Source organism: Bos javanicus, chromosome 8 (assembly GCF_032452875.1).
Source record: "Bos javanicus breed banteng chromosome 8, ARS-OSU_banteng_1.0, whole genome shotgun sequence".
NCBI classification, from domain to species: domain Eukaryota; kingdom Metazoa; phylum Chordata; class Mammalia; order Artiodactyla; family Bovidae; genus Bos; species Bos javanicus.
The window spans coordinates 966,921-980,980 of NC_083875.1; the positions used below are offsets into that span (position 1 = coordinate 966,921).

The 14,060-nt window shown below is 38.9% G+C and overlaps 1 protein-coding gene across 6 annotated transcripts in view; it reads left to right on the forward strand.

Moving 5' to 3' along the window:
* Positions 1-14,060, forward strand: part of MFSD14B (major facilitator superfamily domain containing 14B) — a 130,825-nt gene that overhangs the window by 114,063 nt on the left and 2,702 nt on the right. For all 6 annotated transcript variants that reach the window (XM_061424881.1, XM_061424885.1, XM_061424882.1 and 3 more), the window contains 3 exons: positions 2,879-2,950; positions 10,751-10,863; positions 12,332-12,429. In XM_061424881.1, the coding sequence (XP_061280865.1) occupies positions 2,879-2,950; positions 10,751-10,863; positions 12,332-12,429 (283 nt within the window). The remainder of the gene's footprint in view (positions 1-2,878; positions 2,951-10,750; positions 10,864-12,331; positions 12,430-14,060) is intronic.

Below are 14,060 nucleotides of genomic sequence, written 5' to 3' on the forward strand. Positions count from 1 at the left end.
TTTTTCCTAACTCCAGGGAATCTTCCTGATCCAAGGATCAAACCCATGTCTCTTGCATCTCCCACACAGGCAGATGGATTCTTTACTACTGGCGCCCCCTGGGAAGCCCAGGTGTTAAATGTAGAAAATTACATATGCATCTCTAAATGTACATTTAATGTGGAAAATAATGTAGGAAAAATGGGTAAGCCCAAGGAAGAAAGTAAAAAAAAGTCTCCTTTCTTCACATGTATAGTTAATAACAGTGACTATTTTCTTCTCTATCCATTTTTCCTATACATATGCTTATATCACCGTCAACAACAACAGTTACAACAAATCAGAATAATTCTGTTATTCTGTATTTATGCTCACTTTTTAGAGCTAACATATAATTAACACACATGTATTTTTAGTTTAAATTGTGTTTACTTATAAATCATCTATTTTATAAGAAAATATAATATCCAGTATATATTTAATATCGAGTATATATTTAAAACTTTATTCAACAATAAAAAGACATATAACAACTAAAAAAGTAGGCAAAAGATTTTGAATACATATTTCTTCAAGGTAAATATACAAATGGCCAATAAGCACATGAGAGGATGGCTAACACCATTACCCATCAAGGAAATCAAACACACCCGCTAAGAAAGCTGTAATTAAAAGGAAACAACAACGACCTAGGATATGGAGAAATGGCAACCCTCATACATGCTGGTGTGAATGTAAAATGGAGTAGCCACTGTGGAAAAGAGCCTGGTGGTTCCTCAGAGTGTCCAGCATAGGGTTCCCAGCAAATCTATTTCTGGGAATTAGAAATTAGAATTAGAATTAGAATTGAAAACACCTATCTGTACAAAAACTCTTAACACAAATTATTATTCATATAGCTAAAAAGTAGAAGCAAAATAGAAATAGCCTATCTGCCTATTAACTGATGAAATGGATCAACAAACATGATACATCTGTACAATGCAATGTACAGATATTTTTTTTTTTGGCAATAAAAAGCAGTGAAGCACTGATACATGCTACAACATGGGTGAACTTTGACAACGTTATGTTAAGTGAAAGAACCCAGAACCATATATAGTGTGATTCCATTTGTATGAAATGCTCTGAATAAATACAGAGAGACAGGAAATAGATTACTGACTGGGTGGTGGGGTAGGTTGTGGGAATGGGACTCCTAATGGGGTACCATGTTTCTTTGAAGAGTGATGAGAACTTCTAAAAAGATCATGGTAATAATTGCTCAACTCTGTATCAATACTGTACTGTGCTTAGTTGCTCAGTTGTGTCCAGCTCTTTGGTACCCCATGGACTGTAGCCCACCAGGCTCCTCTGTCCATGGGGATTCTCCAGGCAGGGAGTGGGTTGCTGTGCTGTCCTCCAGGAGTTCTTCCCAACCCAGGGATCGAACCCAGGTCTCCCACATTGCAGGCAGATTCTTTACCATGTAAGCCACCAGGGAAACCCATATCAATACTAAAACCATTGAATTGTGCACTTGTAATGGGTGGATTGTACGGTATTTTTAATTCTACCTCAATAAAGCTGTTTTAGAAATATATTTATTGGGAGAATAAGGGGGGGTGGGCTAGGTTTTGGGGGTTAGTAGATACAAACTTTTACATATAGAATGAATGAACAAAAAAGTCCTACTATATAGTACAGTGTATATGGCACACTGTATATTCAGGGAAAAGAATATAAGAAAGAATGTATAGTATTTATAACTGAGTCACTTTGCTATATAGCACAAGTTAATACAACATTGTAAATCAACTGTACTTCAATTAAAAAATACATATATGGGCTTCCCTGGTGGCTCAACAGTAAGGACTCTGTCTGCAGTGCCGGAGACGTGGGTTCTATCCTGAGTTGGGAAGATCCCCTACAGAAGGAAATGGCAACCCACTCTGGTATTCTTGCCTGAGAAGTCCCATGGACAGAGGAGCCTGGTAAGCTACAGTCTATGGGGTTGCAAAAGTCAACATGACTTAGCAACTAAACCACCACCACCATAGAGTCCAATTTTTTTAATTGCATTCGATTAGAGAGTGATGGAATAGTGTTAATGTCAGCAGCACTGGTTTGGGAACCAGAAGTTCTGGCTCTCTTTCATTAGCTAATTGTGTGATTTGAAGCAAGATAATCATTTATGAAGTGTGAAGATTAACTTACAATAATTCTTAAAATTTTTCTGGATTTTATGGTTTTAATAGATGGCAAGCTAGCTTTAAAAACTTGATGTTTAAAACTTAAAAGTTTCAGGCATTTCATAGCTGCTCTTAAGATTAAGAGGCTTAGAAATCATTGCTAGCTAACTTTGGCTGCTCATTGGAATAACCATGAGAGCTTTTTAAAACATACCTGTGTCTGGGCCCAGAGAGTCTGATTTAATTGATATCAAGCGAGTTCCAGCATCTCTCTTCTCCCCTTTCCCTTTTTCGGTTGCCCACATGATTTTAATATGCAACCAAAGTTGAGAGCCACTTAACTCTCCAAGTGAACATATTCTATGCTGACAGCATCAAAAATCAAATTTTTCTTTTCTTCATTTTTTTCCCTAGTAGTGGTTAATGTTACATAGCTCTTGGTGGATTGTAGAGGGGAAAGCATATGAAAACAGTAGGGAGACCTGTAATAGAAAATATTGTGCTAGTAGTTAATCTTAGTTATATTAAAGTGTGCCTGCTTACAGTGATTTCTCATGGCAGATTTAGCTATAAATTATTGGTTAAATAGGTTTAGCTTTGAGCACCGCCTAAATTTCCATTATCAAGGTTTCATGAACTTTCCTCAACTATTCTATAGCTTTAATGGAACATAACATTTCTTATTATTTATATAATGTCTATATTGCAAAATGTGTTCATTTTCACAGGTCATAGGATTTGGATCTATTAAAATTGCAGCTTTCATAGCTATGGTAGGAATTCTGTCTATTGTGGCTCAGGTGAGTGTTATTTTACCCATCCACCCCACTTTTTTTTTTTTTTTTTAACATTTTTAATCTGAAATAACTATAGATTCACAGGAAGCTGCAAAGAAATATTCAGGAAGATTTCTTGCACCCCTACATCAGTTCCGCTCCTTCCCTGCCGTGGTAGCATGTTATATAGCTATGAGCAATATCATACCCACTGTATCCACTGATGTGGATACAGATCATAGAATTATTCTCTTTTTAATAAAATCTGGAGGTTGTGATATAGGAGGAATTTAATATAAATTTTTAAAAATTAATTTTTTAATTGAAGGATAATTGCTTTACAGAATTTTATTGCTTTCTGTCAAACATCAACATGAATCAGCCATAGGTATACATATGTTCCCTCCCTCTTAAACCTCACTCCCATCTCCCTCTCCATCCCACCCCTCTAGCTGATGCAGAGACCCTGTTTGATTCCCCTGAGACATACAGCAAATTCCCATTGGCTATCTATGTTACATATGGTAATGTAAGTTTCCATGTTACTCTCTCCCTACATCTCACCCTCTACAGCCCTCTCCCTGTGTCCATAAGTCTATTCTTTATGTCTGTTTCTTCTTCGCTGCCCTCTAAATAAATTCTTTGGTACCATCTTTCTAGATTCTATATATGTGCGCTAGTGTACAATATTTATCTTTCTCATTCTGACTTACCTCACTCTGTATAATAGGCTCTAGGTTCATCCATCTCGTTAGAACTGGCTCAAATTCCTTTTTGTGGCTGAATAATATTTCATTATGTTGTGTACCATAACTTCTTTATCCATTCCTTTGTCGATGAACATCTAAGTTGTTTCCAGTTCTGGGGTATGTATGGCTGCGGCAAGGACAGTCTGATTCTCATTCCATTTAGGCTGCCACAGATCAGCTGCTTCACTCTCAGCCTTAAGTGTTTCTCCTCTGACCTAGCCAATTGCCCTAATGTGGGGATCGGATCCCTGCTTCATTTCCCAACCTGCCAAGGGCAGGTCCGGTCCTACTAACACTCCTGTTTTTCCCCCTAGTTCCTTCATCCTACTGAGTTTTGTGTGGTTCTATATATTCTTTTCCATTGGTCAGGTACCCCTGTCTGCTCTCAGCTTGTGTTCTGCAAGTACTTCTATGTCTGAAGGTATATTCCTGATGTATCCATAGAGAGAGATGTACTCCACATCCACCTACTCCTCCACCATCTCGTTCCTTTTAGAATTTAATATAAATTTTTAGTGCTTTTTAGAATGTGTGTGGTTACCCCTAATGCATAGCTTTGGCACATAAAAATTTGCTTTTATAGCCACCAACCACAGTCTTTCTCCACTATTCTGAAATTAACCAGAAGAATGTTTCAATATTATTTTAATACTGAAAAAAAGTGAAAGGGAAAAACAAGTGAAAATTTGTAAATATTACAATTTTTGCTATCCACAAAACTGAAGAAATATGGTAAGTCATTATGTTAGGATTGTATGTAATTACTTCATGGCAGTTAGAGGGGGAAAAAGTAGAAGTAGTGAGAGATTTCCTCTTCGTGGGCTCTAAAATCACTGCAGATGGTGACTGCAGCCATGAAATCAGAAGACATTTGCTTCTTGGCAGGAAAGCGGTGACAAACCTAGACAGTGTGTTGAAAAGCAGAGACGTCACCCTACTGGCAAAGGTCCGTAATAGTCAAGGCTATGATCTTCCCAGTGATCACGTACAGTTGTGAGAGCTAGACAGTAAAGAAGACAGAGCACCAAATAACTGATGCCTTCCAACTGTGGTGCTGGAAAAGACTCCTAAGAGTCCCTTGGACAGCAAGGAAATCAAACTAGTCAATCTTAAGGGAAATCAACCCTGAATCCTCTTTGGAAGGACTGGTGCTGAAGCTGAAACTCCAGTATTTGGTTATCTGATGTACACAGCAGACTCATTGGAAAAAACCCCTCATGCTGGGAAAGATTGAGGGCAGAAGTAAAAAAAGGCATCAGAGGATGGATGGATGGATGGCATCACCAATGCAATGGACATGAACTTGGGTAAATTTCAGGAGATGATGAGGGACAGGGAGGCTGGTGTGCTACAGTCCATGAGGTTGCAGAGTTTGACATGACTAGGCAACTGAACAACAACAATTAAACGTTTCCCCATCTTTATAAATCAGATCAGATCAGTTGCTCAGTCATGTCCAACTCTTTGCGACCCCATGAATCACAGCACGCCAGGCCTCCCTGTCCATCACCAACTCCCGGAGTTCCCTGAGACTCATGTCCATCGAGTCAGTGATGCCATCCAGCTATCTCATCCTCTGTCGTCACCTTCTCTTGCCCCCAATCCCTCCCAGCATCAGAGTCTTTTCCAATGAGTCAACTCTTCGCATGAGGTGGCCAAAGTACTGGAGTTTCAGCTTTAGCATCATTCCTTCCAAAAAAATCCCAGGGCTGATCTCCTTCAGAATGGACTGCTTGGATCTCCTTGCAGTCCAAGGGACTCTCAAGAGTCTTCTCCAACACCACAGTTCAAAAGCATCAATTCTTCGACACTCAGCCTTCTTCACAGTACAACTCTCACATCCATACATGACCACAGGAAAAACCATAGCCTTGACTAGACGAACCTTTGTTGGCAAAGTAATGTCTCTGCTTTTGAATATGCTGTCTAGGTTGGTTATAACTTTCCTTCCAAGGAGTAAGCGTCTTTTAATTTCATGGCTGCAGTCACCATCTGCAGTGATTTTGGAGCCCAGAAAGATAAAGTCTGACACTGTTTCCACTGTTTCCCCATCCATTTCCCATGAAGTGATGGGACCAGATGCCATGATCTTCGTTTTCTGAATGTTGAGCTTTAAGCCAACTTTTTCACTCTCCACTTTCACTTTCATCAAGAGGCTTTTTATTTCCTCTTCACTTTCTGCCATAAGAGTGGTGTCATCTGCATATCTGAGGTTATTGATATTTCTCCCAGCAATCTTGATTCCAGCTTGTGTTTCTTCCAGTCCAGCATTTCTCATGATGTACTCTGCATATAAGTTAAATAAACAGGGTAAAAATATACAGCCTTGATGTACTCCTTTTCCTATTTGGAACCAGTCTGTTGTTCCATGTCTAGTTCTAACTGTTGCTTCTTGACCTGCATACAGATTTCTCAAGAGGCAGATCAGGTGGTCTGGTATTCCTATCTCTTTCAGAATTTTCCACAGTTTATTGTGATCCACACAGTCAAAGGCTTTGGCATAGTCAATAAAGCAGAAATAGATGTTTTTCTGGAACTCTCTTGCTTTTTCTGTGATCCAGCAGATGTTGGCAATTTGATCTCTGTTTCCTCTGCCTTTTCTAAAACCAGCTTGAACATCTGGAAGTTCACGGTTCACATATTGCTGAAGCCTGGCTTGGAGAATTTTGAGCGTTATTTTACTAGCGTGTGAGATGAGTGCAATTGTGCGATAGTTTGAGCATTCTTTGGCATTACCTTTCTTTGGGATTGGAATGAAAACTGACCTTTTCCAGTCCTGTGGCCACTTCTGAGTTTTCCAAATTTGCTGGCATATTGAGTGCAGCACTTTCACAGCATCATCTTTCAGGATTTGGAATAGCTCAACTGGAATTCTATCACCTCCACTAGCTTTGTTCGTAGTGATACTTTCTAAGGCGCACTTGACTTCACATTCCAGGATGTCTGGCTCTAGGTCAGTGATCACACCCTTGTGATTATCTGGGTTGTGAAGCTCTTTTTTGTACAGTTCTTCTGTGTATTCTTGCCATCTCTTCTTAATATCTTCTGCTTCTGTTAGGTCCATACCATTTCTGTCCTTTATCAAGCCCATCTTTATAAATACAGAACCACAAAAAGCAGGGCATATGTGTTTTGAGTTCACTGCTATGCTTAGGTACATTCACTATATTGTATGGGACTGCAGAGAGGCTGTTTTCCTGAAATAGCTATGTTGTTCAGTTGCTAAGTCATCTCCAACTTTTTATGACCCTGTGGACTGCAGCATGTAAGCTCTGTCCTCCACTATTGCCCAGAGCTTGATCAAATTCATGTCCATTGAGTCAATGATGCTATCTAATCATCTCATCCTCTGTAGCCCCCTTTTCCTTTTGCCTTCAATCTTCCCAGCATCTGGATCTTTTCCAGTGAATTGGCTCTTACCATCAGGTGCCCAAACTATTGAGCTTCAACCTTAGCATTTGTCCTTCCAATGAGTATCCAGGGTCGATTTCCTTTAGGGTTGACTGGTTTGATCTCCTTGTAGTCCAAGAGACTCTGAAGAGTTTTCTCCAGCACCAAATTTAAAAGCATCGATTCTTCAGTGCCCAGCCTTCTTTATGACACAGCTTACAACCGTATGTGACTACAGAAAAACCATAGCATTGACTATACGGACCTTTGTCAGCAAAGTGATGTCTCTGCTTCTTAATATGCTGTCTATGGTTGTCATAGCTTTCCTTCCAAGGAGCAAGTGTATTTTAACTTCCTGGCTACAGTCACTGTCCACAGTGATTTTGGAGCCCAAGAAAATAAAATCTGTCACTGTTTCCACTTTTTCCCCTTTTATTTGCTCTGAAGTGATGGGACTGGATGGCTTGATCTTAGTTTTTTTAATGTTGAGTTTCAAGCCAACTTTTTCACTCTCATCAACAGGCTCTTTAGTCCCTCTTTGCTTTCCTACCATTAGAATGGTGTCATCTGCATATCTGAGGTTGTTGCTATTTCTCTTAGCAGTCTTGATTCCATCTTGTGATTCATCAAGCTCAGCATTTCTCATGATATACTTGGCATATAAATTAAATGAGCAGGGTGACAATATACAGCCTTCACGTACTTCTTTCCTGATTTGGAACCCGTCAGTTGTTCCATGTCCAATTCTTACTTTGCTTCTTGACTTACATACAGGTTTCTTGGGAGACAGGTAAGGTGATCTGGTATTCCCATCTCTTTAAGAATTTTCCACAGTTTGCTGTTTTCCACACAATCAAAGGCTTTAGAATAGTCAGTGAAGCAGAAGTAAATGTTTTTCTGGAAGTCCCTTGCTTTCTCTATGATCCATCTACTGTTGGCAATTTGATCTCTCACTCTTCTGCCTTTTCTGATCCCAGCTTGAACATCTGAAAGTTCTTGATTCATGTACTGCTGAAGCCTTGCTTGAAGTGTTTTAAGCATAATCTTGAAAGCATGTGAAATGAGTGCAATTGTATGGTAGTTTGAACATTATTTGACATTGCCCTTCTTTGGGATTGGAATGAAAACTAACCTTTTCTAGTCCTGTGGCCACTGTTCAGTTTTCCAAATTTGCTGATTTACTGAAACAACAACTTCTTATCTCTCCTTGCTATTTTCTGCATTCACTTGGGTATATCTCTCCCTTTCTCCCTTTCCTTTCATTCTCTCCTTTCCTCAGCTATTTGTAAAGCCTTTCAGACAATCACTTTGCCTTCTTACATTTCTTTTTCTTTTGAGATGGTTTTGGTCATTGACTCCTGTACAGTGTTACAAACCTCCATCCATAGTTCTGTAGTTACTCTACCAGATCTATTGAGTCTATTCATCATCTTCATTGTATAATCATAAGGGATTTGATTTAGATCTTATCAGAATGGCTCAGTGGTTTTCCCTACTTTCTTCAGTTTTAGCCTGAATTTTACAATGATGAGATGATGATCTGAGCCACAGTCAGCTCCAGGTCTTGTTTTTGCTGACTGTATAAAGCTTCTCCATCTTTGGCTACAAAGAATATAATCAACCTGACTTCAGTATTGACTATTTGGTGAAATCCATGTGTAGAGCCATCCCTTGTATTGTTAGAAGAGGGTGTTTGCTACGACCAGTGCAGTCTTTTGGCAAAAGTCTGTTAGCTTTGGCCCTGCTTCATTTTGTACTCAAAGGCCAAATTTGCCTGTTACTACAGATATCTCTTGACTTCCTACTTTTGCATTCCAGTCCCCTATAATGAAAAGGACATCTTTTTTTGGTGTTAGTTCTAGAAGGTCTTGTAAGTCTTCAGAGAACTATTTGACTTCAGTTTCTTCAGCATTAGTGGTTGGAGCATAGACTTGGATTACTGTGATGTTGCAATGGTTTGCTTTGAAAATGAACTGAGATCATTTTATAGTTTTTATGATTGCACCCAAGTACTGTGTCTTGGACTCATTTGTTGACTATAAGGGCTACCCCATTTCTTCTAAGAGATTCTTGCCCACAGTAGTAGATATAATGGTCATCTGAATTAAATTCACCCGTTCCAGTCCATTTTAGTTTACTGATTCCTAAAATGTCGATGTTCACTCTTCAATCTTGTGCTTGACTACGTCCAACTTGATTCATAAACATAACATTCCAGGTTCCTATGCAGTATTGTTCTTTATAGCATCAGACTTTTCTTTGATCACCAGATACATCCACAGCTAAGTGTCATCCCTGTTTTGTCCAACCCACATAATGCTTTCTGCACCTATTCATAATTGCCCTCTGATCTTCCCCAGTAGCATATTGCATTCCTTCTGACTTGGGGGGCTCATCTTCTGGTGTCATATCTTTTTGCCTTTTCATACTGCTCGTGAGGTTCTCCAGGCAAGAACACTGAAGGAGTTTGCCAGTCCCTCCTCCAGTGGACCACCTTCTCTCAGAACTCTTCACTATGACCTGTCTGTGATGGATGGCCCTGCAGGGCATGGCTCATAGCTTCATTGAGTTATGCAAGCCCCTTCACCACAAGGCTGGGATCTATGAAGGGGCTATATGCTGTTTTAAAGCATGGTAGACCATGTGGAACACTCTTCTGTGATAAGTGTATCTGGAAGAGAAATGAGAATGCCACAAATACCTCATAGGAATACATTCAGGTAAATACCTTTTACTTTTTAACTCTTACCAGTCTGTGTAAATTATGTTAAACTTTCAAGTTGCTTATGATTTTTTTTTTATATTAACTCTGGTTAATTAGCCCAGATTCATCTTTTATCTTATCCCCTTTCAGTCTATCTCACTTACTTTTTTAGCAGGCTCAGAGAGTAAAGAATCTGCCTGCAGTGTGGGAGACCCGAGTTCAATTTCTGGGTTAGGAAAGTCCCCTGGAGAAGAGAATGGCAACTCACTCTGGTATTCTTGCCTAAAGAATTCCATGGATAGAAGAGGCAGGCATTCTGTAGTCCATGGGGTTGCAAAGACTCAGAGATGACTGAGTGACTAATGCATTTTATATTTGTTAAAATCATATTTGTATCAATCCAACTTTGTGAAACTGTTAACTCCCACCAATTGGACTACAAGGAGGTCAAAGCAGTCAATCCTAAAGGAAATCAACCCTGAATATTCACTGGAAGGAGTGAAGCTGAAGCTTTAATACTTTGGCCACCTGATAACAAAGAGCCAACTCATTATAAAAGACCCTGATACTGGGAAACATTGAAGGCAGGAGGAGAACGGGGCAACAGAGGATGAGATGGTTCAATGGCATCAACGACTCAATGGACATAAGTTTGAGCAAACTCTGGGATATAGTGGAGGACAGTGCAGCCTGATGTGCTGCAGTCCATGGGGTCGAAGAGTTAGTGACTGAACAGCAACAAGCAACACATAAACAGATTTTTGGGGAGGAGGCTGAAGGCCCTGAGCCCAAGTCAGTTTGGGAAGCCCTTGAAGCTTCACTCCTTTTGGAGCTGCATCAGTACTATATGGTTTCCAAGGTCTCAGGTCAAGTGGGCTGCAATTAGAGGTTCTTGATCACCATTAATGGGCTTTTCCACAGAGCTTGCATCAGATCTCTGTGCTTATATGATTTCTAATGATTATCCCCTTTGCTTTGCAGACGGTCTTTCTTACTAGCTTGATGAGATCATTAGGGAATAAGAACACTGTTCTCCTTGGTTTGGGCTTCCAGATGTTCCAGTTAGCCTGGTATGGTTTTGGATCTCAAGCATGGTAAGTCTCTCCAATAGATTCTCATGACAGATTGATCTTTTAGAGGAGCTTGAATTAGTTGAGTGTTCGTGCAAAAGAAGCAGGAGTTACTTTACTAGCATAGTGTATTCAAAATTTCAAAAACCCTTTAGCCTTAGTTTGAGGAAGGGTACAGCTAGATAATTCCACATTATTCAGACAGATTACCTTCACCTCAGCAAGCTTCAGTGAGATGTTACTTAACTAAATATATGTATCTCTTTCTCCAGCCCTCCAAAAAAATTTTTATGCCTAATTGTTAAACACATTTGTCAGTTTTTGGTGACAGCACATATAGTCAAAAAGAAAACAAGGAAAAATGACTGATTATGGCAGGATTTACTGCTATAATTAGCTGAGTGACATTGGCCAGTGACATAATCTTTATAATACAAAGTATGTGAGTTAGATGAACACTAAGATCTCCTCCAAAAGCTTCTGTACCCAGAGGCAGTTATTACTTCTAACAGTTAGATTCCTGTTAATAGGAAAGCAAGTCAAATTAAGCCCTGTGCAATAAGAAAAAGTAAAAAGAAGTGAGTACTGTTTTGTTGCGTGGCAAGTTTCCTTATGTGCCTATTACCAAATACTACAGTTCATATCTTCACTTAAAATGTTTGACTTGGTCCTTATTTTCCAACTGGAAATGAATGACACAGTTTAGAACTTTAAATGCTTTAGGTGGTTAGTAGTAGATTCTTCTTGTTCTTGGAAACCTTAATTTTAGTCCTAGGAACTTTGGTTCAACAGCTGATTCTATCAACCTAAAGGGTTTCTCCTTTTAAGTAAGGTTATTCTTGTCATCCCCAAGACAGTCTGGCCAAACAGGTTTTTAGCTCAATTGGCACTGGACTTTGCTCACACTCACGCTTAATACTAACACACATATAAGTTCAAAGGAACATAAGTTCCTTTCATTGAGACAAAGGTCTAAAGGAAGCAGACTTAGAAGTCTGCAAGATGCCATCCTGAACTCCAGGTCTCCATTTTTCTCAGTTGGTTGCACATAACACTTTATTGAGGGTAGGAAACTGAGCAGCCTAAGGGCAGTTTGGAGGCGAGCCTTTGAAAAGTACAAAGAAAAAAGTGGAAAATTGGTGAGAAAAAGTGTGGCTTTACAGAAACAAGAAATCCTTTTGAGTTTCATTGAGCTTGCATTTAAAGATGACAATAGAGAAACCAGGAAGAAAAACATATTTTGACAGGTAAGATAAAGAAATGAAACTTTCCCAGCTCATGAAGTGATCAGTATTAGTATAAACAGTGTGCTGTGTAACGTTCTACGTTTAAAAAAAAAAAAAAAAAAAACAATTTTCAAAGAGGAAAAAAAATAAATACAACTTAATATAAGACAACAGAAAGCATTTTGTGCTTTTGCCGCTTGTACTCTGAACAGCTCTCTCACTGGGGCTGGCCTGCCGCCTGACCACAGCCTGACCTGTCATTGCAGGATGATGTGGGCAGCAGGGATTGTGGCCGCCGTGTCCAGCATTACGTTCCCAGCAGTCAGTACCCTCGTCTCTCAGAACGCAGACTCAAACCAGCAAGGTGAGGTCACTGTCCCCCTCACTGTTTCTTTCCCTCAGTGGAGATGTACCTGCCAGAATCATGAGCATCTCTGATGTCTTTCCACATCAGCATAGAAACAGGTTACAGCTGTATGGTCCCTGCTGAACAATCATACCTCTTTACTTTGACAAATAGGAAAATTCTCTTTTCCTTCCTGATTTGATTTTATACTCATATTTTTGAAGTCTGGACACAGCAAGTCAGAATACTTAGAAATACAACTATCTAATTTCTCTTTTCAGTTTTGACTCTTCTTTTATGTTACTGTCAGAATTTACTAGACTATACTCATATTTTAACAAATATCTGTTAAATAATTGATAGACTAGCTACTAAAACAATGAGTTCTTTATTTAATCACTGTAATCACTGAAGTTTCTTTAATTTGGAATCACTCAAAGTCCATTATTTACTCAGTTTAGAAAATGATTCTCTGAGCAAATAAATCTGCGTAGTTCTTGATATTTGAATTGCAGAGTGAGAGACAAAAGTAAGATGACTCTATAGAGTAGCACTGTAAATGTCTAGACTCTTCATCCTTCTTGTGCCTCTGGCTTCCCTATCAGGTACTTCTTACTGCTGAAATTAATTATTTTTCTTCTCCATCACTTAATGGTTTACCTGACTATAGTCAGAAAATAGTGAATTTTAGAAGAAGAAAAAATTTATGTCTTAGAGATCTTTAAAAAGTTTCAATAAAAAAAGAAACTAGACTGGAAAAGATAGTTTATTGGTTGCACTTATTTTTTCACATTGGAAATTAGCCATTTTATTCATATCTACTTTTGTTTTTTATTTTTTTTAACAACAGATCCATGCTGGTTATCTATTTTAAATATAGCAGTTATCATTTGAAGACCTCAAATCTGTGTTTTATCCTGTTACGGTCACTTAGCTGACAGCATCCTTGGGAGATGCTGTGGTTGAAGTAAAGGCATGAGCTATCTGAAGGATGGGCATTGCCTGGGCTCTAAGAGACTCTTATCTTGTCTCTCAGGGCATGAATTTGCTTTGGCTTCTTTTATGCTTACATGTATTAATACAGATGTTTCTAAATGTCAACAAATAAACTTATTAGAACACAGTATATTAGGTTGAATTATATTTGACTGTTTTTGACTTACAGAAATATCTATCTCATGATTCAAGCTAATTTTTTACCTGCCACATGAGACACCAGAGATACCTAGAAATTGACACTTCTGGAATTTTTCAGTACAGGTGTACTTGGAGTACAGCTATCACTGTGAGGAACAGAATCTGTCAGAAGGTGCTAGAAGCACACAGATTCAGGACCCCTATGGACTGACACTTGGGCAGGGATCCAAGATGCAAAGGACAGATTTTTGTTGTAAAAGCACCATTAAATAAGTAGAAGAGGAAAATCTCAATCCGTAAAAAAGTAGAAATTGCCTATAAATTGAGAGTATTAAAATTTTTCATTTTATCATTCCGTATTTATAGGAAGATCTGTTGTTCAGGGGGGAATTCAGCCTCAAAGGGATTTTAGAGACATTGGTGTCATTTCATATCCTTATAGATCTTAGGACAGGTAGTGAGGAGAGTATTGTAAGGGCATAGAAAAGGACAAGATTTGTACAATGAATGGA